We start from the raw sequence: 26,206 nt of genomic DNA, 5'->3' as shown, positions 1-26,206 counted from the left end.
ACGAGATTTGTGGTGAAAAGTAAGGGTCGAAGAGGAGGAGGGTTTGTAAGTGGATGGTTGAATTCTGTATTGTAGACAAAATGTTTGATGAAATACTAAGTTTTTTTTTCTCTAGTTTAATAGCGAACTTGTAATGTTAATATTACAAGGACTTGAGGGAGATGTTAATGGACCTTTCATAGAACATTTATTATTTTAAAAGTTGAGACGATTGTTTAATTAATTTGGATCTATATAATATTATAATGTAGTTTTTTCTTTTTAATATATGACGTTGAAAACTATTGATTGGTAAGATAAGACACCAAATTAAATTTGCCAGCCCAAATCTCGAGCTAGCAACAGCTAGTCTCGTGCTTCTCCTCATCAGCGAAAATAAATAGATTTTGTTCCTCAACTCCTCTATTTCTCTAGGCAACACGTTTTTTTCCCCTTATATAAAATCGATGTAGTCATTTATATTAAGTCCCATTTAAAACGAAATGTAATAGAAAAGCAATTCTGAAGAGGAAAGAAACAAATGTTTAGGTGGTTTGCCCTTGTTCTATTGATGAAGATAGAGGAACCGATCAATCCCATGCCCAGCTCTGCTTGCGCAAATACAAAATCCCATTCTTTTATAGCAATAATTTTGCCTGCATGCCTGGAAGGCGAAAGCATCATATTTTGCTTGCACGTTCTTACCTACAATTTTTTTTTGTCTGCTCAGAGAAGTCCTCAGGCAGCGTTTGGCTTTTGTCCCACCATTGGTATTATAGCGCTTACTAATATTATCTTCGAATGCTTGAACTCGTGTTGACCACAAAATAAGCTAGAATAATACAAAATAGAACAACCACAGAGAAACGTCAAGGAGCAGACGCCCACGAAATTATTCCAAAAGGAAAACAGAAAACCTGCTCTCTCTTTCTTTCTTCCTGTTGTTTTCATTCCTAGTTATCTAACCACATAAATTACAGCTGCGAAAATGAACAAATTTGAAGTCGAAGCCGTTTCAGTGCTATACATCTTTTTATATACCCACAAATTCCTGGATAATGACACCAATGAGCTAGATCCGCCCCCTCACTTAGCAGTTGTTGCACCGTTATGTCATGTATCCAAAAGGTTCCAAAATTAAAATCTCTAGTATCCAAAAGTATTCCAGTTGAGTATCTTGTTTGAGTGTCTGGGCAGAATGCCGATGAGCTCCTGTGTAAAATCTGACTAGCCTTGTGTTGTAGTTTTCTCTACATGTCCTCGAGACTTCAGCAACCCATCAAACACCATGCACGCTGTGTTCAATGGTTGGGATTGCAAGAGCAGCTGGAAGCTACAAAACATAGGAACAGACCTCAAATGCTGACGCTCTGAGAGTTCATGAAGTGCAGGTTTTGAAGGAAACTGTGTTCATCTCAGCATCCTAGAGTGGTGCTCAGAATTACTTCTATCGTTACAACCAATCATATTGGCCTAGTGTAAAACTGCTCCTCATGAGCTACAAATTACATGTATTGTGCCAACCACTGTTTGCACATATCAAGTACTGGCAGTGCATTTGCATGTAATGCCTGCAATATGGTAACAAAAGGATATGAGATTTTTTCTTACAAGCAAGTGGGAAGAAAAAAGACAGTAATAAAGAACATAAACCAAGATATTCAGAAATAATCAAAATATAACTGACAGAGCAATGATGCTCTGGCTTGAAATGCGATTTTCATAATGTCACTGATACAACAATCAGAGCAGTCCAAGCAGTCACTGGATCCTAAGGTTATGTATGGTCCTATGAAAGATAGTCACGCTAGAATCATAACTCTTCGAGTATATACTTAAACAGAAAATCCACTCAACCAAAACAATAGACCACTGGATTTCACACTGGTTTCAGCATGGGTTTCCAAATAGCAACATGCCAACAAAAGGAAGCCAAACTGAGTGTTCAAGCCAATTAGGTCTAAGGGAAAATCTGTTAGGCACAGGTAGTTTGGACCTTGGGCCAGGAAGCCCAATGATAGAGCCTCTCTGAAGCACAATTTTGCAGCAATTCTTAAAAGACAACTACTTTCATCTGAGAACAAAACCAAAAAACCAGCAAGAGCATACTTGGCATCATAATTGACTACACAGTACAGAAAGTCATGTGCATATGCAATCCTATTTTCCTTTAAATATAAATTTGTATTTAAACCATTAGTCAATTCAATGCATCTGAAGTTATGATGACACAAATTCCCACGTTGAAAGAATAACCTGATGAGCAACATATTGAACATCAGCCACACTTCCACTTCGAGATGCAATTTGAAATGCGCTCTTTAGACGACCACAGACAACACAAGCCAGCACCTTCCTACAGAGACAAAAAAATACAGAGCCTTTATTTAAATCACATAATAATTTTATACTAATTAGTAAACAGCGAACAAAAATAATATATCAAGATATACAGGCTGTTTCCAAGTACATGTTTCAGGCTGCCAATTACATCTGTTACAATCAAGTCCAGAGCTCACCACAAACTTAATGGCCAGAATATAGGAAGTTACAAAAACATCTAAATCAACCTCTGTGATCCTTCTTAAAGAAGGCATTGCTTAATCACATTTGTTTTCTGATAAATCTTCCTTATGATGTTTCTCCAAAAATGAACTAAAATTAATAAAAGTGTGTAAAATTATATATAAAAAATTACCTGTGACTGCTGGTTAACATGCCGATGAGACGGTCAGGACGTTCTTTATGTTTATTAGCATATATGTTTATTGCAGCTCCCAAGACCTATATTTAAATGTGATCATAAGAACATATGCTTACTGTAAATAGAAGCACAGATAGTATGGACTTAGAAAACTTGTGAAGAAAGGAAGGTGAGGAATAAATAAAAAGAAGTAATTCAAGAATCAATAATTAGGGGGCAATTAGGATAATGTATTTGATACCATGAAAAAAGCAGGAGTATATGATAAGTTACCAGCTTTGTTCATATTTTCTTGACGTCTTAATTAGACATCTGCATTTTGTTTTATTCTCAATCGAAACATCCAGCATGAACACATCATTTTGTTCTCTATCCTTTATTATCGAAGGAAGGATGATCATCATAATGATGTCTCTTGATATTAACATGTAAGTAGATAAAGCAATGGGTTCACCAAAAGTAGTCCCCAGAATGTGCTGATTTTCCAGTTACTCAGTAGAATACCATTGAGAGAGGAAAAAGGAAGAATAGAAGATAATATGGCTTTATCATTGCCATTTATTACTTGATCATACTCAAGAAACTCTAAATTTATTATATCAATCTAAGTGATAGTACCATGGCATCACAAAAATATGTTGCAAACAAATATGTAGCCACTTGAATGGAATTCATATGATGCAACTCTAAAATTCAGGGTGACACACTCCTGCTCCAATCCATTCAATTCAATTCTATTGAAGATAATATTTATCACTTTTCCATTTCAACTCGAACTAACCCAAACATACTCTTCAAAGGATATCAAAGGATGCTTTCACCATTCCCAATTGTCATTAATGTGATATCATTACCTGATCCCAATCATCATCATCAATAGTCCCTTTAATATTTCTAAAAAATTCAGTCAACTGGCTGCCTCTTTTTCTCTCAGCAAGTGATGCAGCAACACCAGCATATATATCAACAGCTGCAAGATGAGGAAAGACTTGATGAACCATAAAACTAGTGCAGCCAACTCTAAAGCTATACCAAGGAGAGACACACTGAAGCTATACTAAATTGTGATAAAATTTTAGATGAAGACAAGCATCAATTTAATGGATACCTGGAAGATTAAATTCATAGATTATTTGGAAAGCCAAATCGAAGTTCTTTTCGACGAGTGTTTCTGCAATCTCACACCTTCTCCTGTGGATCGATGACCATTGTCAGACAAATCTCTATCATCATTATATTATATTGGTCCAACCGCCAACAGAAAACATTAAATATTAAAAGAATAAATCAGATATTTAATGCCATCCCATCATCTGGATATAAGATACGACATTCTTAGGATTTTTAAGATCCAATTCCAACCTAATGAGATATAGGATAAGAATGGAAAAGAATTCCCAGCTTCCCAAACTCATGATTCACATTTTTTCCCACCAGAACATTCAGCCAATATCCCAATTGTGTCCCACAAAGACATCTTGTCCATATTTTCTCTAGCTATTTCTTTTATTATTTTTTGGATGGATATCAGTTCTTACTTTTATTTTCTCTTCTAGTTACAGAAACATAACATACATCCTTCCAAGCATTAGGGCTAAACCCATTTGAGCTCTTAATGAGTCTTTTACTAACTATCAAATCAGAAAGAACTATCAAATCGGAAAGAAACTAAGTGTAATTAATAAAAACTGAAGAACCATAGCTTATAAAATAGACAGCACTTCGCTGAATAATTTTTTTTACATGCTACATGATCTTTAGCAAGCAATCTGTTAAGCAAGATGGTTGTACTTATTTTTTGATAGTTGATTTTACATATAAGAGGTGCTATTAATACTGACCTAAAGGTTTCTGGATCATTTGGGTTTCCAAATAGAGAATGTTTCCACTGAGGTCCATCTGAATCATTAGAGGATTTCACAACTTCCACCTACAAATGAAATCCACTGACAGAGTCAAACAAAATAAAAAATACAGGCAACTTTAACACAATTCTGATCTTTTCCCATGTTAAGTTTACCAAGGCAGTGTTTGTTTGTGCAGCTGGACCATGATTTTCAAATTTTTTGATTTTTTTTTTAGCTTCAAATTCATTTTTTTCGATGTTTTTGGATCGTTTTGATGTACTGGTGTCAAAAATAAAAACAAAATGAAAAAAGCATTATTTTGATGCATTTCCAAGGGAAAAACGCTTTAAAAAACAACCTCTATCACATTCTCGAACAAGCTCAAATTGTTTGAAACCACGAAGAAAACATGATTATTTAAGGTACTAATGATTTTGTCTGTTTGTCATGAAATACCTTATTGTTCTTTTCTTGTTATAGAGACAGCTTACACATTGATGCATCAACAAATTGCATGTATCCAACATGTTCACAAACTTACTGTCTTTGTTTTTCACTGGTACTTAGTACCACAGATCTGTACTTTGACAGTTCATAAATAGTAAAATCTAGAAGAAAAACCACTGAAAGACTCAAGTGCAAACAAAGCTAAGTGCCACAAACAACCAAAAATGTGCCCTTAATGGCCTCTAATGAAATGCTTGAGTTCTTATTAGTTGGAAGATTAAGTTAAAAGGTGGTTTTAGCACATGGGATGGGATGAAATCTTCACAATTCCAATGGTAACAGAAACGTGCAAACATAATCCACAATACACTTACTCAGTTACTACTTTAGCGACACAGAACTAAAACTATAATCTAGAAACGAAAAAAAAAAGAAGGGATGTGTCTCGAGTATACTATGTCTGAAAACATAATTGAAAGAGCCTCACACGTGAAAATAATCACTAAGTATTAACCTTCAAAATCCAGGAGACATCTTTTCTGTGTGGTAGGACCTAATTACCTGGATTGAAACCCTAGCAGAAAACTTAACAAGTCCTTCTTCTGTGAGCTTCTCAGAGGCACTTTTTCCTCGAACACCCTTTGTGACAAGTTTTGTAGAGTCTCCACCTTTGTACCGAGCTGACAATCCTTCATCAAAATGCATCTATACCAAGAAGAAAAATTGATAAAAACAGGATCAATATAGACAAGGGTACTAACAACTTGAAAATGATGCTAAGAGAACATTTAGTAAGAAAATAATTTTCCTATGATCACTGCATTGCCATGGTTCTCATAAGAAGCAGCACATGCTGGCTGTGATTGAGCATGAGCTTAAAACCAAGACTTTTAGTTAGTCAACCAAAGATGGTTGAAGACTGCCATAATTGTCAGTTAATTGACCCATTTATTCCGAATGTTTCTATTCACAGCATATGTTGCAACCGATTCAAATATGTTAGCTTCACTGATTTCAAGTTTGGCAATAACTACCTTTCACATTATAATTCAAGTGCTTAGGATCATAAAGATCATAATCATTACAACGTATTTATTAATTTCTTTTCAATTACTGATCCATACTTGCTAAATTATTATGCACAATTACTAATCTATACTTGATAAATTCCTATGCATGTACAATTTCTGTTATGTGATCATTCGGAATTGTCTTTAACTTCAAGGATTGCTCCAGGAAACATAGCCATCGTGTAATTTTGGTGATCTGATCTAAATGAACTCTTTTGAATCATGACACAGATCTCTAGAAGCATAACAGTTGTTAAATATATTTCATAACATATTTAGAGCAAAATACTGTAAATGATGCACTTATGAGAGAAATTTTTTTTTTCATAAGTTTCATCTCTCATAACAGCAGTCAAGAAATGTTTGTTGTTAATGAGCACACACATACATATATTGGAAAGTTTACTTCCTCAAATTGGAAATGACCTCTACTAATGTCACTTTCCTCGATAGTTACCATTAGATATTGCCTCTGTAGATCTATCAGTCTATGGAATTTTTCTTGCACAAACACAAGCCAGTTTCTACTCAGCAATGTAACAAAGGGGCTGTGACGAAAGAAAAATTAAGTAGTTACCTTTGCATTCTCCAAGTGTTTAACAGCTTCCTCTTGTGAAAAAGAATTCATAAATAACTGAATACAACATAGTCCAGCAGCAACATGATCTTTCTTGATTACCTGAACCAATGAGTGAATTTAAGTGAACCACAGGTGAGCCCTGAGCCCTGCTTTAAAGTTTTTTTTCTCTCTTATAAATTCATAATGACACAAATACAATCCTACTGAAGGTGATTAAATCAAAATTACAAAGTCAATCATAATTCCCCAAATCCTTGGAATAGCCCAAAGCTATGACATAGTGTTGGCTTGAATTTCTCCCTTGAAAGGAGCAATGCATACTTTTATCTCCCCATCTGTCCCACCACTTTCAGAAGCTACATATCACTTTCAGAAAGTACTTTACGCCTGGTTTAAGTCACCTCATTTTATCATAGTGAGCAAATATTTTTGTGCCAACAATAATGAGAAAAAAAAAAACTGACAGCATGAACAGAACACATTGAAATGTAGAATCAGGTTGAAAACAAAGATTCACATCCACCCAACCAGATAGTTACTCAGAAGTGTTGAGTGGAAAGAATAGAACATATTTCATACACTGGAAAGGTAACTGTGGTAAAAGATCATCCCTTCCAGATATAATCTGATGCCCAAGAAGCTCCTTTTATCATAAAAAGAAGAAAGAAAAAAGAAGTGAACAGGGAAAACGGAGTTCCATTTACCTGAAACTGGTAGAGATAATTGAAATGCCTATGAGTTTCACAATAGGTGCAAATACGTGCAAGGACTGCAGCAGTATGCTGGTTTACATCCTGTTGTTTTGCAGATGCTATTCTTGTCGATATCACTTCTTCAAGAACATTCATGGCACCATAACCAATACACAAGTCACACAAATCATCAATATTCCCATAATCAGTTGCTAAAGGGTCTAATCTTTGTGGCGATGAAGATGAAGTTGCTACTCCCATGGCTGAAGGCTGAGGAGGTGGTGGAACAGCATTTTGTGGAAGGAACAACATGCAGGCATCAGTGTAGTGGCCATGTCTGAACATAAATCCAAGCAAATGCTGACGAGCATACTGCACAGTCCAAAGAGAGAAGGAAAATAAGTATAACAGACCTGACCACCAAGAAGAGATAATAGATGTAATTGTGTTATCACATGACCAAGGAGCACTAGAGGTGCAAACATGCAGCACGCAAACTAATCAACAGTTTACAATGTGCACATAGGATTCAAGACACTAGGCAACAAAATATAACACAACCATACAACAAAATCTGCTCATGAAGGATCTTTCATTTTTTTTTCCTAAGAGGTTTGGTGTATGGAAATTTGTGTTACTACACTACACTTGCATCCTTTGTACCATAGCAAAGCTAAGCTGATTTTTCTTTCATTTATTAGATGAAAAAATGACTGGGGAAATAAATTCCATAAGCTTATTTGGAATAAAGTGGCAGACACTAAGTAACGCATAATATTTTCTTAGTAAACATAAATTGTTGACTTGTCCGTAATCATGAATAATTTGTGGCTTTAAATTTTACTATCTTACATAAAGCCAATTGCTTTATATTTATATCTGCTGAATGGGATGAGATTAGTCTCCTAATTACTCAGCAGAAGTAAGGTGAAAAAATAATTCAAAGATAGAAAAAACAGAAATTAAATTACTATGCTAAAAAACATGACTTATTTAATTTCTTAGTTCGCAAGCATATCCAATAATCAATTTTTTGAGAACAATGTTAAAGAAAAAGTTGTCATGCGAGAACTTTATTGATTGCTATTAAACTAACTAGTTAAAAAGTAACATTCTTAGCAAGACATTATTATTTACAGATAATTCTAGTCTTCGTTAATGCATGCATGTAAAATGTAAGTGCTTTTTCTCAAATAAATTTTAAAATTACTTAATTAAAGTAATTATTCTGTAACCAATAAGGAAAGTCAAGTTTTATTTCAGAAGCAAGATTAAATTTCCTTGAGATTTTAGTTTATTTCATATTTGGAGGGGCCATTTTTATGATTTCAAAATATACTCCACACAATATACATAACGTTGCAAAATCTAGCAGTATCTTTTAAGGAAAGAGGAGGTGTATACATGCCGCCCTAGTTAATCATTTGGTTGTGCCCACATGAGTGTTTGAAAAATAATAATATATTCACCACAACCTGACAGAGTCAAAAGAATGTCCATAAAAAACCAAAGGATATGCTTAAGTTGTAAAGGCAGTTCAACTTACTTCTTGTAAATAATTAACGCACTCAACATAACGAACACTGTCCAAATTGCTGCGAGGTCCATCTTCAAACTCAGAGCTGTAAGCTGAGTTATTACTTGCAGATTCTTGATAACGCCTAGATCTCTCTGAACGTGGAAAAGTAGATGGCATGTTCAGAACATTGAGATATGAATCAGCCGAAAGAGAATCATCCAAGATGGTTGGTGCACTTCTAGCCAAATGTTCATACCTGCAGTATCAGTCCTATTAGAATGATTTTACAAGGGAATCATTTAGAAAGTATATCCTTCTTATTCTTTTACTACATTCTCTACATATGGAAAAAAAAAAAAATCCTTCTCAAATTATGCATGCCAAAAAAAAGTATGAGTTCCTCTAAAATAAAACCACACCAGTTATACTAGAGTTGCAACATTTAACAATAAAGCTTCCTAGCCAACACATCACAGCAAGAAACACCACACTATCTCTCCAAATGGAAAGACATTGTGAAAACAGAAACTGCTCCAGGCCCAAGTCTTTATAAACGTTGGCTCAACTTCTAATCATTAGAAGCCCTACATAGAATTTTATGCACAAAGATACTCGTATTCATAATCATTAGAAGCATATATAAGAAACTTGCATGCCATCTTACATAGAACGAACAGCTGACACATCCACTGGTGGACCTCCTTCAATTGTATTGATAATTTCTTGAATGATGGGAGTAGGGTCACCCTTGTGCAATTGAAGAGCTTGCCTGAAACCATCAAAGGAAGAATAAAGAGTGAGGTCACAGTCACCATGGACGGGAGAGAAAGCAAGATCATACTTATGGAAAAAAAAATGGCAGCAGAGATAACTTACTTGAATTTCACTCGAGCTTGTGCATAGTGTTCCATCCGAATCAAAGCATGTCCCCAAGCATTCCACACAGGGAAAACATCAATCTGACAGAAGCCCCAAAAATTTAGGAGCTCAACATGAGCAATATAGAGTGGTACCATATATTTAGAATCTCAAGATATGACATTACCTTACACTTTCGGCAAGTATATACAGCCATGCTGTACTGTTCATCAACTATCAACCTGTCACGGAGGCGAGCAGATGACTCTTTATCAGCAATATCCTCAAGAGAAGCAGCAATTCCTGATCCCAGAAGGCTTTGGAGCAACTCAGCACGTCCTAGCCAAATGTCTGCCTGTGACAAGATTTCAGATGGTTCATCTGTGGACTGACTGCCTACACTAGAGTTACCAGCATCTGAAGAGGCATCATCAGCATCCCTACTTCTTTCAGAATTACTTGACAAGTCACTCCCCCCAACAAGCTTCCTCAGCAAGGATTTAGTATAAAGTAGCCCCTGCAAGTGCAACATGAGAATCAATGTCACTATCCACTTCACAGACTATATTGCAGCTGGTGGCAACTTAACTGAGGTAATATCTTGGGTAGCAATGCATAACCACATGTTGCCCTAGTTGATGTGGCATTTTTTACCATCTTAATGGGGGACAGTTGTTCCCATTCTGTACAAACTGGGCTAGGCAAACACCAATACCTGAACAAATGTCTCTGTCGCATGATATGCTCTACCAATTGTTTCTGTCGATGCATTCTCCGATAACTGTCTTGCACTCAAAACATTCTTCATCTGATTCATACATAAATCCAGAGCACTTTTGGCGGCCATCAATTCATCAGAACACAATGATAGCAGTGCCTAGAAACAGAAGACAAAAATCTTCAGCAGATCAACAGCATATTCAATAAAATCAGACAAAGCAGGAAAAGCCGTCATCTTCTAACATTCAGGATCATTTTAGTATAAGAAATGTGCTTTATTAAAGCTGAAATTCTTCGATTCAAGCAAAGCAATTGATCATTAATTTTTCACATCACAGGAACAGGAAATATAGTAAAAATCACCTGTGTCACAGCAATCTGCACAAGTTCAAAGTACAAGAAGACTCAATTTTTTACAGTGCTGCGCTTTGAAATTGGTAGTAAATCTCATAAATATCAGGCATCAACACAAAGTCAACGCATAGATTCACTTATTAATAAATTATGATATAGATAATAGAATTTCAATAACCAAACTATCACAGGCATACCTTAAAAAGTATAATGTCAGGGGCACTTTCATATCGGTGTGATGTGCGAACAGCTTCATCCTTAATAGCATCACCAGTAAGCATCCATTCCTCAGCAATTGAAACTGATGGGAGCCGTTCCTGCCCATCTGCAGAATATGATGATGCATGATCCTCTTGAATTCCAGTCATTGCCTCCCATGCCACTCTTTCAGTTGGTGGCAAACCAGAACTCTTTCTTTTGCGATAAGAATCTTTTGTAGCATTCTTATCTCCATTATTTCGTGGGGCCCAAGAAAAGGCTCTGCGAGCCTCTTTTTGCAAGTTATTTAAACTGCTAGTAAAAGATGACCTTGCAGGAACACCTGTTCTTGTTTTAGGTTTTGGTCTTGTTCCAGATACAGAGATCCGTGGTTCTCTGGCGGGAGAGTTAATAATAACAGCAATTGCTTTAGCAGCATATTGAACAACTACAATGTTGTCTCTCAGAGAAGGAAATTCTTTAAGGATCTGCTCGCAAATATTTTCCAAAATCTCAATCAGGATAGCAATAATGGAAGTGCGAAAAAAAATTTACAGGAAAAACGAGGCATGATCTTGGATATAATTGCATCCAAGGAAATACAAGCATCAGGATTTTTATGCAGTGACATATAATCATGAAAGTGGTATTTGTGATAAATTAGCAACTCCAAAATCCAAAAAGCAATGCACAAAAATGAAGACATTTGAGTAATATCAGTCATTTTATAATACCAGAGCAGCAGACTGCAGCTGTTTCCTCATCAGAAGAACCTCCAATATCAAATGCGGGTGCTCATGCAAGGAAGAACACCTTTGCTGCCATGGCAATGGCAAGGCAGCAAGAACACGAAGGCCCAAAGCCCATGAGTTAAGCCGGGCAACCTCGACATCTGATAGATTCCCATCTCTTCGTTTAAGGAAAAAGTGTACCTTCAAGAACAAACAAATGGAAAGAAAAAACTCAAGTTCTAAAGAGATATGATCACTTAAAACATATTTTCAGAAACAATCAATTACAAGAAGTTGCTTTGAACGCAGGTTGGGTAATAGCTGCATTGCACCCATTGCAACTGGTAAAGCATCATCTGAATCACGTAGTGAAGAAAGAAAGCGTGAAGCTTCTGCAGGACCCCCTCCATTGAGTGGGTCTGCAGTAAGAAGTTTCACAAGTTGCCGACCCTTGAGTTCTCTCCTCAAGTCTGTTGACAGTCCTGCACTCTCAGCCACTTCTAGGGCAGCAGAAACAGCTCCTTTCCCAGCTAATCTGAGTGCCAAGCCTTCAGGATCTTCCTTGCACTCTTCCTCAACCTGACAACTCCAGTAAAAGCATAAAGCAAAATAGAAGGTAACAATAATCAGAAAAACATTTAAAAATGAAAAAAGAAATCCTAGTTAATTAGGACTTCATTTTTTTAAAACAAAACATGACTTTCCCTATTCCAATGAAAAAGAAGAGAGTTATGACCTCTTGCCAGCTGCTATAATGATCATCTGCAGTTAATATGTGGTTGTACCTTTGCAAAGCCTTTCTCCTTTGCAAGACCTATGACCCAAAGAATAATGTCATTGCTGGGCAAATATGAAAGCGAAAAACAAATCATATTGCTTGAAATATCAAACTTCATCAATGAACCAATAATTTAAATTCTGGAATTTAAGAGCAGTAACCAGACATTGTCTATAAAAACCAGTACCTCATTCCTGACTGGATCACTCTCAGGAAGGTGGCAGCTGCACATGGTGAGTACATCTAGAGCAGCATCAAGTTCCCATCTGTGCATATACCTGGAAGAGAGCTTCTGATTTGAGAAAAGGGTAAATTTGCATTATTTATCATGATAGTGAAAACAGATCCTATGAGTTCACATACTTGAGGGCAAGTCTAGCTGCCAGTTGTTTATCCTTCAATCGCAAGCAATACTGCCAGCTATTGCTCCAGATACGATGCCCCCTATAACCCTGAGTTCCAGAGAATGGATGGTCTTCTTCTCTGCGTTCAATGAGTAATTGAAGTAAATGGTTTGAGGCTCCATCACGTAAAAAGCGATCCGAAAGTGCAAGAGCATCCATTAATTTTCCTTCACCGGTCAATCTGTGAGAAAGAGTAAAATAAGTCAACATAAATACATAAATTAGAATATATTTTTTTTAAATGGCAATAAGTTTTATTCGTTACTTCAATTTTCAGTCTAAGGAAAAATACAACTGCGAGTATGTAAAGTTTTCAGCCCTAAAACAAGCCTCCAAAATATATGGAGAAGAAAAAGTTGGGAGAATTAGATGGGATTGGAATGGGCATGTATTACACTTACAACTAAGAAGGGGGGTAGCTTTCTCTTTACCAAACTAGACTCACATAACCAGAAACGTTTTCCATGACATAAATTCTTAGAAACTACAAACAAGCCTTTTGAGAGCTTATGGAGTGTGGACAGCTTTCCAATTGTATTCTCACCCTAAGAAAACTGGTTGCTTTTGTTTATCAATTCTTTAATAGTACCAATAGCAACAAACAGGAATGTTCGCATGCAACAGCCACATAAAGAAAAGGCAAGGCAACTGTATGACAGATAAGACAAGGGAAGCAAGTGGAGGGGAGGTGGATGTACAAAAAAAAGTGTTAAAAGGTAATACCTCTCCACTGCTTTCTGATAAGGTTCTTCATTTTCCCAATCCAGGGAGAGAAAAGCTGTAGTGTCCAGTTCAACTGCATCAGATTTTGAGGAATCCTCTTGTGGTTCATGAGCTGAACCACCTTGACTGCCAAGGTCTGGCAAAGTAGTTGGAATAGTACTGCTACCAAAAGTGTCATCAACTTCTGACTCGGTATCACTATCTCGCTCACGAAATCTCTTAATAGCAACCCTTGTGTCGGCTTTAACCTCACCAGCATCGGCTTTTCGTCCAGATGTTACAGCAAACTCTGAAACTCGATGGAGGTTCATTTGCATTTGTATCCACCGGTTTAAAGTGGGGAATCTGTTAACATTTACCAATTAAACTAGTGATTTAAGTAACATTACGCAATCATAATGTAAACGAGTTATACCAGTTCAATTGTCTAGCAATGGATATTACCTCTCAGATTGATCAAGAGCAAATTCATAAAATAGTCTGTCATTGTCAGGTTCCTGCAATGAACCATCATCCATGGAGCCAGACATAGAAGAGTCACTGGCACTGTATAAGATACTCCTCCCAAAAACACATGCTAGCACAGCCCTCACTGGGGATATTTTAACGAGATGTTTTACAACATCCAACTGGAGGGGGTACAAAGGAATTCCAGGAGTTGCTGAGAAACTACTGTAGCAATTAGGCTTAGCTTCTTTGCAGGCTGGAGACAACACTTTATTCTCTGCATAACTCTTATGAAAGGTAGCAGCGACAGGAATGCAAGCCCATGCATGACCAGACCGAGGTGGATAAACAGGAGGTACACATGCTGAAATAACTTCATGGACAAAATCAGCACACATAATGTCAGCAATCTTTCCAGCTGCGTCAGTGCTGCCTCGGTCAAAGACTAAACGAGTTAGAAGCTGCAAAATAAAATAGTTAAGCATAAGCATATATGACATAAGTGCAGTTGAAATTGCATGCTCAGGTTCAAATCAACTCTCAACAGCAGAACTTTAAGAAAAATAACAATTGGTTTCAATGCCAATCTATGCATTCAACAGATATTGTAGGCTTACAGCACCTAAAAATCAAAGAGTAAGGAAATTCTTTTCACTTAGGGAAAAATATTGGCTCATTCCTTAAAAAATTACATCATATAATGGTGCATAGTGGGATTCCCTACAACTAATACAGCCAAATCTTAGCGTTCACTAGAAGGCCTTTTCCACTTCCTTTTTCCAAACTACCTCTTCTTATTCAATTACCATTGTTGATGGATCAATGGTACCCAACAACTTTGCTTGTCCTCGAATTCAAATTTACTACGTGCTCAACTATTTTTTAGTACAAATGAATACATAAAAAGAACAAAATAGGTGACACCAGTCACCTCTCAGAACATATGTTATGGAGGTCAGCCAGATGGGAATAAATTGAATGATTTGCGCAGTGAATTCTAGTCTCCACTAAAATTTATAGTAAATGCTCCCATGAGATGCTCATGAACAAATCTACCAGGTTCAGAATTTGTGTGATGTATGAATGTCTATTGGCCTGAAAAGCAGTCACCACATAGTACTAACCTCACATATTGTAAGAGTTCTTCCTAATGTTCAAAACACTTGAATGTTGCAAACTTAATAATATTTCATAAAGATTTCACAAAACTACTCCACCTGTCAACCAATCAAAACTCGACTGAAATTTTTATTTTATAAACACTACATGCAAGCCAAAGATCAAAATAAATGCATTGACAGAAATAAAATGATATCAGATGAAGATGATCAACAGCTTACATCTTTAGGCCACTCATAAACCAGTGAGAAAAAGTTGAAATCATGAGTTGTATCAGTGCCATCAACTATGTCACCAATTGCAGCAATATGGAGAATAAATTGTGAAAGATACGTTGTAGGCTTAGCACTCAAAGGACCAAACAATCTCTTCCCTGTATCTTTTATATCATAACCAACAGGCTGCATGCTAGTTTCTCCACCAGCAGAACTTTTGGGTGTCTGTTTTGCAACTTTTAACCCAAGTCCAAGAACCCCTTCCTTGTCAAAGTGAGGCAAGAGTTTACGCTCCGCATATGTGTTGTCACCTTTTACTATATTTACCTCTGTTTCTTCATCAGCAATAGCTCTTGCAAGATTATGAAGCTTACCTAAGATTTTATGTGAAAATGATTATCAGAATCACATTGAAAATCTCCCCAGTATGATAAAAGCAAAAACGCATAAATCCTCCTACAACAAAATGTCATAAAGAATAGGATACCACTCAGAAACTGTCGCTTCCCCCTGTGAGCATCTTCAATCATCTGATGCAAAATAGCAAGAGTACGTTCTCTTTGCCCCTGCCGAAGCAACTCCTTTGATGACGATATAATAATCTCCCCAGCCAGAAATGCTTGGAGGCCAGGACCATCACCCTAGAACAATATATCAAATCATGGGATCAACAAAAAAACATTCAATCAGAATATCATATACTAAGCAATCCTGATGAAGAGGAGGAGGATAATAAAGCAGCTGCATTGACCCTTTTTCACATCTCAAGCATTGAATAATTGAAGCGACTAGTCAATAAAAGTAACTTTAAGGGTAAAATTAGTTCAACAATTTCCCACTATTTTCCCTCCCTCAAAGAACTTAAAAATTTTGATTTTAAAAGTACAATTCGCTGAACCGTTTTCCGTCCCTTAAAGATCTCCCACGCTTTACCTTCTCACAGTCAGAAGTATCAAAATAACAAGTTGGTTTCATATACTAGAAGTCAAGAATAGGTTTTCTATGAGAAAAAGCTCCGTAGAAAGCATTTCTTTCATTTTCTTTTGCATTGAAATAGAGCATCTTTAGAAAGCATTTTATTCTCATCAGCAGTGATGGCTGAAAATTGTTAAACAAAAGAAGAACTAGACCATGGTCCGTCTATACTTCCCTGTCTTAGCAGGAGCATTTTAATCTTTTATAAATGGACTGAAGGAAAATTTATGAGGGAAGGCAAGAAAGCTAAAACGAAAAATGAACAACTTCCTCCTGAAAACGCTCCATGTTATAATGGTCCTCATACAAGTTTTCAGCTTTAGCGAGCATTTGGTTCATTTGCAGAGAGAAGAAAAAATAATTTTGAAAGACAAGAAAAGATGAAAGAGTAAAATAATGGATACATTAATTTCCAGATCTTATTGTGGGCAAGCGCTATAAAAATGAGAATCAATCAAGTATGATCAAGACACATCTTGCTTGTGATAACAGTTGATCTAGTAAGTGAACTCACTTGTTCCAAGAATTCATGTAGACGCTTGAGAACACGTCGTGATACAGAAATAATTCCCACTTCAAGAATCTGATCCCAGTAAGTCGAGCCTATCTTTGGAGATGCTCCTGGATATATCTCAGATAACATAACCTGAGCCTGCAACATGGCCAATGTAAGAGCGAAACTAAGCCATTATTCTCGGTACATGAACTGGGACCAATTTGCCCAAAGAGATAAAATTTTAGAGAACAATATGCATGCAGCAAAATTAGAGATAAGATGCATTTCAGTGGTTGGACATCCCCAAAAGCGATGCTTTCATGGGTGCTTGCTACCATGACTTAAGTTGTGGTAATATCAGTTTCAGTTACATAAAAGGGGGTGTAATTACCAATTTGTAAATAACATATTATACTTTTGTATTGTAAAACACGAAAAATTATCTTACTCAATTTTTTAAATTTTATTTAGGATTATGTAGCTAAGTCACCATAATTGTGGTATGTGAAATGATTATATGATTCACCTTTTTAATGCATATTCTTGAAAACGAACATATAAGCCCTGTGACAAAACCAACCATGTTGACAGTAAAGATAAGGATGGAAAAGCCTTGATGGAACTCAAGGCCTCTCGCTTGGCTTTGGCAGATGCATCATTTTCCTCCTAAAAGCCCTAACAGCCCAGAGAACACAAAAAGGCCAGGAAGCATCAGTCAGATCCCTAAAATCTCTACTCCTAGCAGAAGAGCCTTCCACTATAGGGGTGCTAGCGCTTTACAAATAGAATATCATATCAAGTAAGGGGGTCTAAAATACATTAGATACGAGGCTGATACTCTAGGCTTGCTTCACTTCTTCAAGTTCCACCCCTTATCCCACAGTATAATAAGGATATCATAGGCAACTGGTTTCATCCTTACTAATGCTCCAAAGAAAATTTAAAAAATGATGATTTCCATTTAGGCCAGACCAGCTACAAATTTGAGAAGTTAATGAAGTTAAATCACAAGTGTGGTGAGAGGAAAGGGGGATCTCAATACCACGGGTGCGCAACTAAGACATTGCAAATGTTGCTCAAAACCAGAAAGAGATAAGTGCAGAACATAGGGTTAAAATATCAGGAATTACAAACTTCAAGTTCATACGTATGTAAGTACTACCTGATCCAGGAGTTGTTGAGACATATGTGCTGACCTTGCAGAAGTTGCAGCAACATCAATGCATAAAAGAATCTGAAAGCACACAGTAACATCCCTGCCTTAAATAGCCCTCTTAATTGAGAAACATGGAGTGCAAGTTTTACAATTAGAAGTGCTTACTGCAGCCAAAGAACCCAACTGGGATCGTAAAGAAGAAAAATCTAGGTCTTGCACTGCTGAAGTCCCATCCACAGCACGAGACACTGCATCTTCTACCTGGTAAAAAGAAACGACACATAAATTTAGCTGAGACCGGCTGCAGTGTGAAAATTACAAAAATTCTGATAATCTGAAATTTGAATGTAAAGTTCCTTGTCAACAGAAATAGCTAGGTTGAATGCATGATCAGATTAAACAACAGGTAGATGGGAAAAATTCAATGTTTACAGATACTGTAATCATTTATTAAAACATATAAGCAAGTGGTAATGGACTGACCAATCTGGATTCAGACGCTCTTCTAACAGCACTGTCAACCCATTCAGCCAATTCAAGGGTAGCTCTATCTTCTGCTGATAAAGAAAATCGATGAACTGCCTCTTCACCAATGTCATACTTCGCTCTTTGCATGCAACTGCAATATAAAATGCCATCAATGACAACACAATCGCATCAATTCAAAGTGAAGGAATAAAAGGTTCCTGTAACAAAATAAATGGCATATCCTCGGTCATGTTTGGTATAATATACACAATCTCTCCATTACATATAATCTACTATTACATGACATCTAATTAGGGCAGTGATGACCTAGTCCAGCCCTTGTCAGTGGTCAAAACATTAGCTGTCACAAGATGGAAGGTGCAAAAAACAAATCATTCCCCTGCCATAGTGCAGTAAGTCATCATACTTCAACATTGCACAGCAAACATGTTGCAGATAAACCACGAGTGTGAACTAGTTGATATTTGCATACTAGAATGAATCATCAGAAAAAGGATATATCAAACTTACAGGTTAAGCAGCTTGGATGGGGCTGCACGTAGGACAGTCAGCGCCTCCTTCCATCCCCATTGGCGCTCAGATAATGGTAGAAGACGTTGCAAAACTGACAACCGCCACTGCCAATCCTCAATGAAATGTCTAGCTATTGATATTCTCCACTCTAAGGCCTGTCTTCCATCTATACTCATACCATCATTTGGTGTATGCTCTTCAATCAAGCCTGGTGGAAGATTGCGATGTAGAATATCAAGTAGCAATCCTGTGAAAGAAATAACCATTTCTTTCCCTCCTTCACAAAAAGTGACATCAGTATGGTCCCAAGCACATGTGGAGGTTGATTCAGAATTGCTCCCTGGTGAGGCACAATGCGTCAAATTGAGAGAGATATCATCCATATGTAAAAGTGAAATTATAACATTCACCATCAATATCTGCATCATTGAATAAAATCAATGTTATGTAAATGTTCCAAAATAAACAGCATGGAGGAAAGAACTAAATTTAGACATCTGACACCATTGCCTACTAAGTACATGATTGGATAAAAAGGTAGCAAGGCAAACTTAATGGGGTGACACAAAAGAAGTTTTGTTACATTGTTGCCAGCTTTCTAGGGAAACACTCAGATCAATTCATAATCCAAAAAAAAAAAAAAAATGCAGGCAAGAATAGTCTAAGATTTTCTGTTATATCAAACCCAACACAAACTGCAAGCAGATAACCTTGCGTGGAATATTGGTAATAGCCTCCAAGTGATTCCTCAAGTCTTTCAAGTGGCAAAGAGCCACTTGATGATGACTCTGTCTTTCATCAATCGGACACCTCTCCATCACCCCCAATGCAAGAACAGTTGATTCCAGAGCATAACGCATGTGCATTAGTTCAATATCTTGCATTCTAACAAAAACACACAGACAAAAGAAAAATGGAATCAGCATATTGAAAATAAGAAATCCTAATTTGACAAGAAGAATATGCTAGGGCAAAGAAGTAATTGTAACAAGGAATTGGAAACATATCCCATGCAGGCTTGGGCCTTCCAAGTGCCCACATAGCAAATAATTACCATATGTAATGTTAAGGTCCTTAAGTTTTGAGGCTAATGACAATCATCGAAATTTACAATGCCCAAGAACCATGAAGAAATCAAACCAGCCTATCAAAGAGTAGTATAATTATTTTAAAAGAATTATAAAGGTCCAGCTAAAGTACCAAGAGGTTCTGTCTGATAGACTGGGTGAGTGAATATTGAACACTAGAACCACCAATCACAAAGCAAATTCTAAACATGCAGCAGCCTAGCAAGTCAACTAAAATGCCATGTATAGTGAAAACAACCATCCACACAGCACTCCTCAGCATAACAGATGAGTTTCCAAGCGTTTCCAAACTTGCATAACCTAAAGTAGGAAAGATACAGAATAAAATGGGCACACACACCTTTTCCAGGCTGCTATGTCAGAACAAATTGGCTGCATGCTAATTAATTCAATAGCATCCTGAAACTTCATGGTTGGAACAACATCAAACAATACCTGCAAAAAGGCAACAAAAAGAGTAAAAAAAAAATCTTTACATTTATATATGAAACTCTACTTGACTGCCAATGACAGCTGAGATTCTTTCCACCTTCACAATAATCACTCAAAAGAAAAGAAGGCAAGGTTTGACTTTTGTTACAATTCCCAAAATAGAATATGTATAAATCAAGGAAACTATCTATATAACCAATAAAAAAGGCAAAAATGAACATGATTGTGTAAACGAGGACTCCTTCCTGAAAGATGACACCATTCAATATCAAAGCAGTTACCACAAACTCGTTTTCTTTGAGCAAAGATTTCAGTGTGAAAAATTAATAATTGTATTGACAAATTCTATAACCAAACATATCCATGAATTTTGCAAAGGACACCTTATGTGAACGCAAACATATAAGTGCAGGAGACTTACGCGAAGAGGGCTTTGAACAGAAAGTCTTTCCAGCACAAAGTTTTCAACAAAACGTTCTGAATGATTATCTTCGCTTGCAGAAATTATTTGTTGGTTTCCAGACAACAACAGTGATGACTTTGAATTCCATGATTGACCAGAATTGACACAAGAAACAAAAGAGGCAAGATCAAGCTGATAACATAATGTATCACATAGATGCTCCACGCAAGACATCTGTCAAAACAATGAGAACAAAAAAGAGGGACTTACATATTCAACTCTTCCTTTGGACAAACAAAACAATTATGTAAAAGATTTGGAAACAGAAGAAGAAATTACCTCATCCAATTGATTACCATATGTTGCAGACTCTTCTAGTCGAAGTATTTGCGACTTCCTGCTTGTCCAGAGAAGTTGCATTAATTTCCTCCGAGCAGTTGTTTTACCTGCCAACAGATCCCAACCCATGGCAGCTACTAGGGGCCTAAGCCGTGGAAACAGCATGAGAAACTGCAACATGAATGAAAAAGATGAGACTTTCTAACAACATTTTCAATTTGTGTAATAATTAAATGTCATTTTCAATTTGAGTAATAACGAAATTTCAAACTCGCATGTTCAATTTAGATGCAAAAGTGAAACATACATAGCTAGCTTCTTGAAGCTGCTCCCTCTTGACAGCTGAGAGGGCTGTATCCATGAAGCATTCAAGTACATGTACTTCTGAAACACGAGCATAGTGGTACATCTCTCTCATGCAAATACTGACAGCCCTACTTAAGGAAAAAGATGGGTCATTTGAATCTTCATCCAGTTTCATTTCCATAAGATACCCCTGGAAGTGCTCCAAAGGGAATGGAATTTGTTTGTCAGCATGTGCTCGAGACATCTCAATCTCTTGACGGAGCAAGTCATCCTGGATAAACTGCACAAAACCATATTGGACAATCAACACACCTGATCACAGAGCGTTCCCTAATAACATTAGATAAGTTCGAATTTCATGAAATCAAACAACATATTCCCTTACAAGGACAGTAGATCATAATCATTAATCTTTTCTATTGAAAAAATTGAGCTTAGCAAAATCAAGTGCATCCTTTACAGCTTCTATGGTGTATCTAATATTATAAAAATCCAAACTACCTAAGGGACCCTTTGAGACTAATTTTTTTGTCATAAGGAATCCCACACAGACGTTGCCTAAGTTTGGACTTTTGAAAGGAAATGTTTCAGTAGAGAGTGGAAGCTCAAAAGTTTTTACAAGACAACTGAGATTAGAAATTGCATTAAATTAATTAACCAGGTTTTATGGTTTCCCCTGCAAACCACCAAAAATTAAGCAATCCCAAAATTGTTAAACAAAAGTGTTCTGAGCATTGCCTGGATCATTTCAACAAGATGTCTACAATTCGATGAAAGAGCCTCTTCATAGATCCGAAGCAATTTTTCTTGCATGACATCCCATGAGGTTCCATATCCTTTCCTTGTTGACAAAACCCTCACAAGGAGATCTTGCAGCACAATGCTATAAAGAAACACAAAACGGAAGGCAATAATTATTTAGAGCAGGCATAAAAGAGAGGCAATCCTGTGAGCAATGGTAGAGACTGGGCACAGGCTAGGTGGCCCCAACTCAAGAAAGTTTCAGCGACGCTAAATATAATATCTAGTACCAACCTCTTCCTCATCCCCAAAGTTTAATCACATACCTCTTCCCTTTCTTAGGCACTGTTTGAAAAACAAAATTCCCACAACTGCCTATGGGGAGGAAGAAAACCTCAAGCTAAAATTTAAAATTTGGAAGGAACTCCAAGGAAACAAAGAAAAAACAATCACACTTAAAGCATCTTTGATAGCCCTGACTTTAGATTTATATAGCTATTCCGTCCCTGCAATTCCCTTAATATTAAGCTCCAACACGACAAACAATACCAAACAAGGAGGGAATGCTTTCCCAGCCATCTCAAGTAGACAGCCCCATAACTACTAAAAAAATGCAGCTTTTGCACTGGCAACATACATGTATCTGACATACAAAGGTAGCTGATATAACTCATGCTGGTATAATACTTTGATTACTTTCAACTCATGCAAATGACTACTGAAAACATGTAAGACCCCAATTTGGAAGGAGACAATTAAAAACATGCATAACGAATCCTAGAGAGTAATATTGAAGGTCTTTCCTTCCCTTGAACAAGCTAATCCAAAAGCATAACCATATTAATAACAGCTTTACGCATTAAACAACTTATTCCAAAACCAGCAGTAACCAGTCGAAAACCCAACAACACTCACCTATCACTACCACAACATTTCATTTCAAATAACAGAAACCCAAAAATGCACATACCGATACTCACTCTCCTCCAGGCCACGATCGAGATGAAGAAAGCGGATATGTGAAAATACTCCTTCATCTCCCTCTTTTGAACACTCCTTCATTGCATCCAAATGCGCTAACTGCACACACTTTCTAATCAAATCAAACAACTCCACACCGTCCTCCTCCACTTTCTCACTCTCCTCCCCCCTCACCGTTATCTCCATACCTGAATTCTCATTCTCAACCTTCATCCCCTTCATTTGGCTCTCTACATTCCAACACAACGCATCAAAAACATCAGCATTATCCAAAATCACCTTCCTCAAACACATCATCTCCCCTTCCTCAATTGCCACAACACCACCCGAACTGGAACCTTCCCCTCTCCCACTCCCTCCCACTTCATTCCCGTCCAAATCCACATCTCCCTTCAATCTCTTCACACCAAACTCCAAAACCTTATCTAAAACCTCTAACTCACCACTCCCATCCTTCAAACCCTCGAAATTATCTAAAAACCCCTCCTCCTCCTCCTCCTCCTCCTCCTCCCCCCTTCCTCCAGAACTCTCTCCCACACCAATCTCCCCCTCCTCTTTCTCAAACCTGTCGAGATCGACATTCTTGCGCAAACTCTCCGTCACGCGATCAATCAAAAGTTGAATCAACAGCAAAAACTCTACACGCAACCGAAGCGTAACAGAATCGAAGCGCCATGTATGCGAAGTCGGATTGTTAAGTTGTAAGAGCTCTAGGGTTGATAAAAATGTGAGTAGTGATGGATTAGGGCAAGATTGGGACCAGAGAATGTTATCGAACCTGCCAGAATTGGATACTATGGTTTGGAGAATTGCGAGAGCGAGGTCAGGGTTTTTGGTGCGGAGAGATGTGAGGATGGCTCGTAATGGCTCGAATTGAGCTAAGTGGAGATGGTTCGCTGCTAGGCGAGAGAGAAGGTCGGTTTCTTTGTCCATTTCAATGGAGGTTATTGTTGTTTTCTGTTAGTTATGTATTTTGATTATTCATTTTTTACTCTTTTTTTTTTTTTTCGAGGTTTTTGAGTTGGAGAAATTGGGGTGTTGCCGGTGGAGATTTCAATTTTTCTCTTTATTTTTTTAATTTGTTGCGAGGTGTTTCTGGTTTCTCGGATGCGTGAAGTGCAACGCAGTACAGACACAAAGCGGAACTGCGGGGTGACAGAGATAAAAAGTGAGGTAAAGGTCAGATAAGTCACTGGACTGTGTATGGATTCTCGATTGAGTTTCCGATAGACATATATCCTTTATTTTTATTTTTGGAAATTTTTATCCATGAATTATGAGGCATTGTTTCGCGCAGAGATTGAAACATTATTTTGTCCATTTTTCAAAAAAAAATCAATTATTTTTTTATATTTTTTAATTATTTTAATATATTAATATAAAAAATAAATTTTAAAAGATTAAAAAATATATTTTAATATATTTCTTATTAAATTAGCCACCCCCATAAAATTATTGCATGTTTAGGGTCGTACTACGCTTTAGTCAATTAAATATCTAAAATATCATTCTCTAGACAAATATCATCTCTCCATTCCATGTGGGTTGTTGCTAGGAATACGTTTGATAATATGATAAGGTATGATTTAAACTAAATTTTGTACTGGCTATAATTTTAAAAGTTTTTATTAATAATGCATACCATAGCTTTACATTAATTTTACTAAAACCTTTTCTATTAAAATTTTAATTAAAAAAACTATGATCCAAACTACCATCTTGTTTTAGCATTAGAATTGTTATAAGAATTTGTTTAGAAATGTGATTATAGTTATTTTTTATGTTGAAATATATTAAAATAATATTTTTTATTTTTAAAAAATTAATATATTAAAACAATTCAGAATATATAAAAAAATATTTTTAATAAAAAAATTGAATTTTTTAGAAATTAAAGTTAGCCCGCGTACGGTAAAACGAGTTGGGTTGGAGTGAATATATAGAACAATATTGAGAGAGAAAAATGCTTACCAATTAGCTAGCGAAGCCGTGAAGGGAGGTAGAACTTGAACATCATCGATATTACCTAACACAGAATGGAAGAACGCTGATAATTGAATTTGAACTGTAATGAGTGAAAAGAATGAGGAAATTCCAGAAATAATTGAAGAATTTCCTTGATGAAATTGAAATTATCATTTAACTAGGTATCATAAACCCTTAAGCCAGTTTGGTTAGCTACCCAAACCAGAGCTTCACCCATGATCCAAAAGAACTTCCATCATCAGGATCGTAAGTGCCGTCGTATTGGAGAACGGGTACATGTTTCACTATCCAGTAGTCTTGGCCATTATTGGGTGAAAATCTCTCATTGAACTCATCTGACATCTTTGCCAGTGATAGCTGTTCGAGATTTTCCAAGTGTTGTATCCCAGAAGGCACTTCCTTCAGACTCTGGCAAAAACCTATCTCTAGTTTTTCAAGAAGCGGAATTGCTCCTTGGTCTGTTATCATTGCATTCAATTCAGTCAAGCCTGCAAGACGTAGAGACTTGAGTTTCTGAAACCCTCTTCCTTCAAAATGCATCATCTCTTCGTAGTATCCACGAAGGAACCTAAGAAATCTTAAATTGGGCAAAGCTTGTAGGACTTTAATCGAATCACCACCCGTCAACATGGTACCAGTGAATCTCAATTTAGCTAGATTGTGCAGTCTGGAAATCCACTCAGGCAGCCTTTCTAATTTCCCCTAAAGAATGAGAGATTGGAGGCGAAGAGGTGGAGAAGACATTGCCTGCAAGTCAAGAATTGCAACCCCAGAATCCTCTGAAGCAACCCAAAGCGACCGCCGGTGAGGCATATTCTCTAGCGCAACGCATAGGTCCCTTCCACATTCAGTTTTCATATTCACGATCCCCAGTTTCCTCAATCGCTTCAACATCCCAATCTCATTAATTAATTCC

General features: G+C 36.9%; 1 protein-coding gene across 2 annotated transcripts; it reads right to left on the bottom strand.

The window, feature by feature from the left end:
- Positions 1-750: 750 nt before the first annotated feature.
- LOC105122334 (zinc finger FYVE domain protein) lies at positions 751-24,517 on the bottom strand. Of its 2 annotated transcripts, XM_011021389.1 has the most exons (36): positions 23,294-24,517; positions 22,321-22,465; positions 21,584-21,862; positions 21,277-21,447; positions 20,956-21,171; positions 20,443-20,537; positions 19,725-19,899; positions 19,012-19,433; positions 18,496-18,631; positions 18,178-18,273; positions 18,019-18,090; positions 16,875-17,012; positions 15,873-16,026; positions 15,392-15,759; positions 14,049-14,512; positions 13,605-13,949; positions 12,841-13,062; positions 12,665-12,755; positions 12,436-12,513; positions 11,988-12,278; positions 11,703-11,900; positions 10,968-11,456; positions 10,412-10,573; positions 9,884-10,213; positions 9,715-9,797; positions 9,503-9,607; positions 8,866-9,094; positions 7,332-7,691; positions 6,625-6,726; positions 5,539-5,682; positions 4,525-4,613; positions 3,792-3,874; positions 3,538-3,653; positions 2,678-2,763; positions 2,236-2,335; positions 751-1,550 (listed from the first exon to the last, which is right to left on the bottom strand). In XM_011021389.1, the coding sequence occupies exons 1-36, from the start codon at positions 24,235-24,237 to the stop codon at positions 1,485-1,487; spliced, it is 7,644 nt and encodes a 2,547-aa protein (XP_011019691.1). In that variant the 5' UTR covers positions 24,238-24,517; the 3' UTR covers positions 751-1,484. The 2 variants fall into 2 exon arrangements, with proteins under 2 accessions (XP_011019691.1, XP_011019692.1); XM_011021390.1 differs by lacking the exons at positions 20,443-20,537; positions 20,956-21,171; positions 21,277-21,447; ... (1 more) ...; positions 22,321-22,465; positions 23,294-24,517 and having other exon boundaries at positions 19,012-19,354; positions 19,725-19,809.
- Between the last annotated feature and the right edge of the window lie 1,689 nt (positions 24,518-26,206).

The sequence above is a fragment of the Populus euphratica genome, unplaced genomic scaffold, assembly GCF_000495115.2.
Source record: "Populus euphratica unplaced genomic scaffold, PopEup_1.0 scaffold19.1, whole genome shotgun sequence".
NCBI classification, from domain to species: domain Eukaryota; kingdom Viridiplantae; phylum Streptophyta; class Magnoliopsida; order Malpighiales; family Salicaceae; genus Populus; species Populus euphratica.
The sequence above is the reverse complement of the archived record's forward strand: the minus strand, read 5'-3'. Positions and strand labels throughout refer to the sequence as shown.

What these genes read in the sequence shown, in the direction of transcription:
- LOC105122334 (XM_011021389.1), bottom strand. Translation starts at nt 24,237, where the DNA reads ATGGACAAAGAAACCGACCTTCTCTCTCGCCTAGCAGCGAACCATCTC. An exon ending in CCATCCAAGCTGCTTAACCT is followed by an intron (nt 18,632 to 19,011) that starts GTAAGTTTGATA and finishes TTTATATTGCAG; the next exon opens with TTGCATGCAAAGAGCGAAGT. An exon ending in GCGTTAATTATTTACAAGAA is followed by an intron (nt 7,692 to 8,865) that starts GTAAGTTGAACT and finishes TGGACTGTGCAG; the next exon opens with TATGCTCGTCAGCATTTGCT.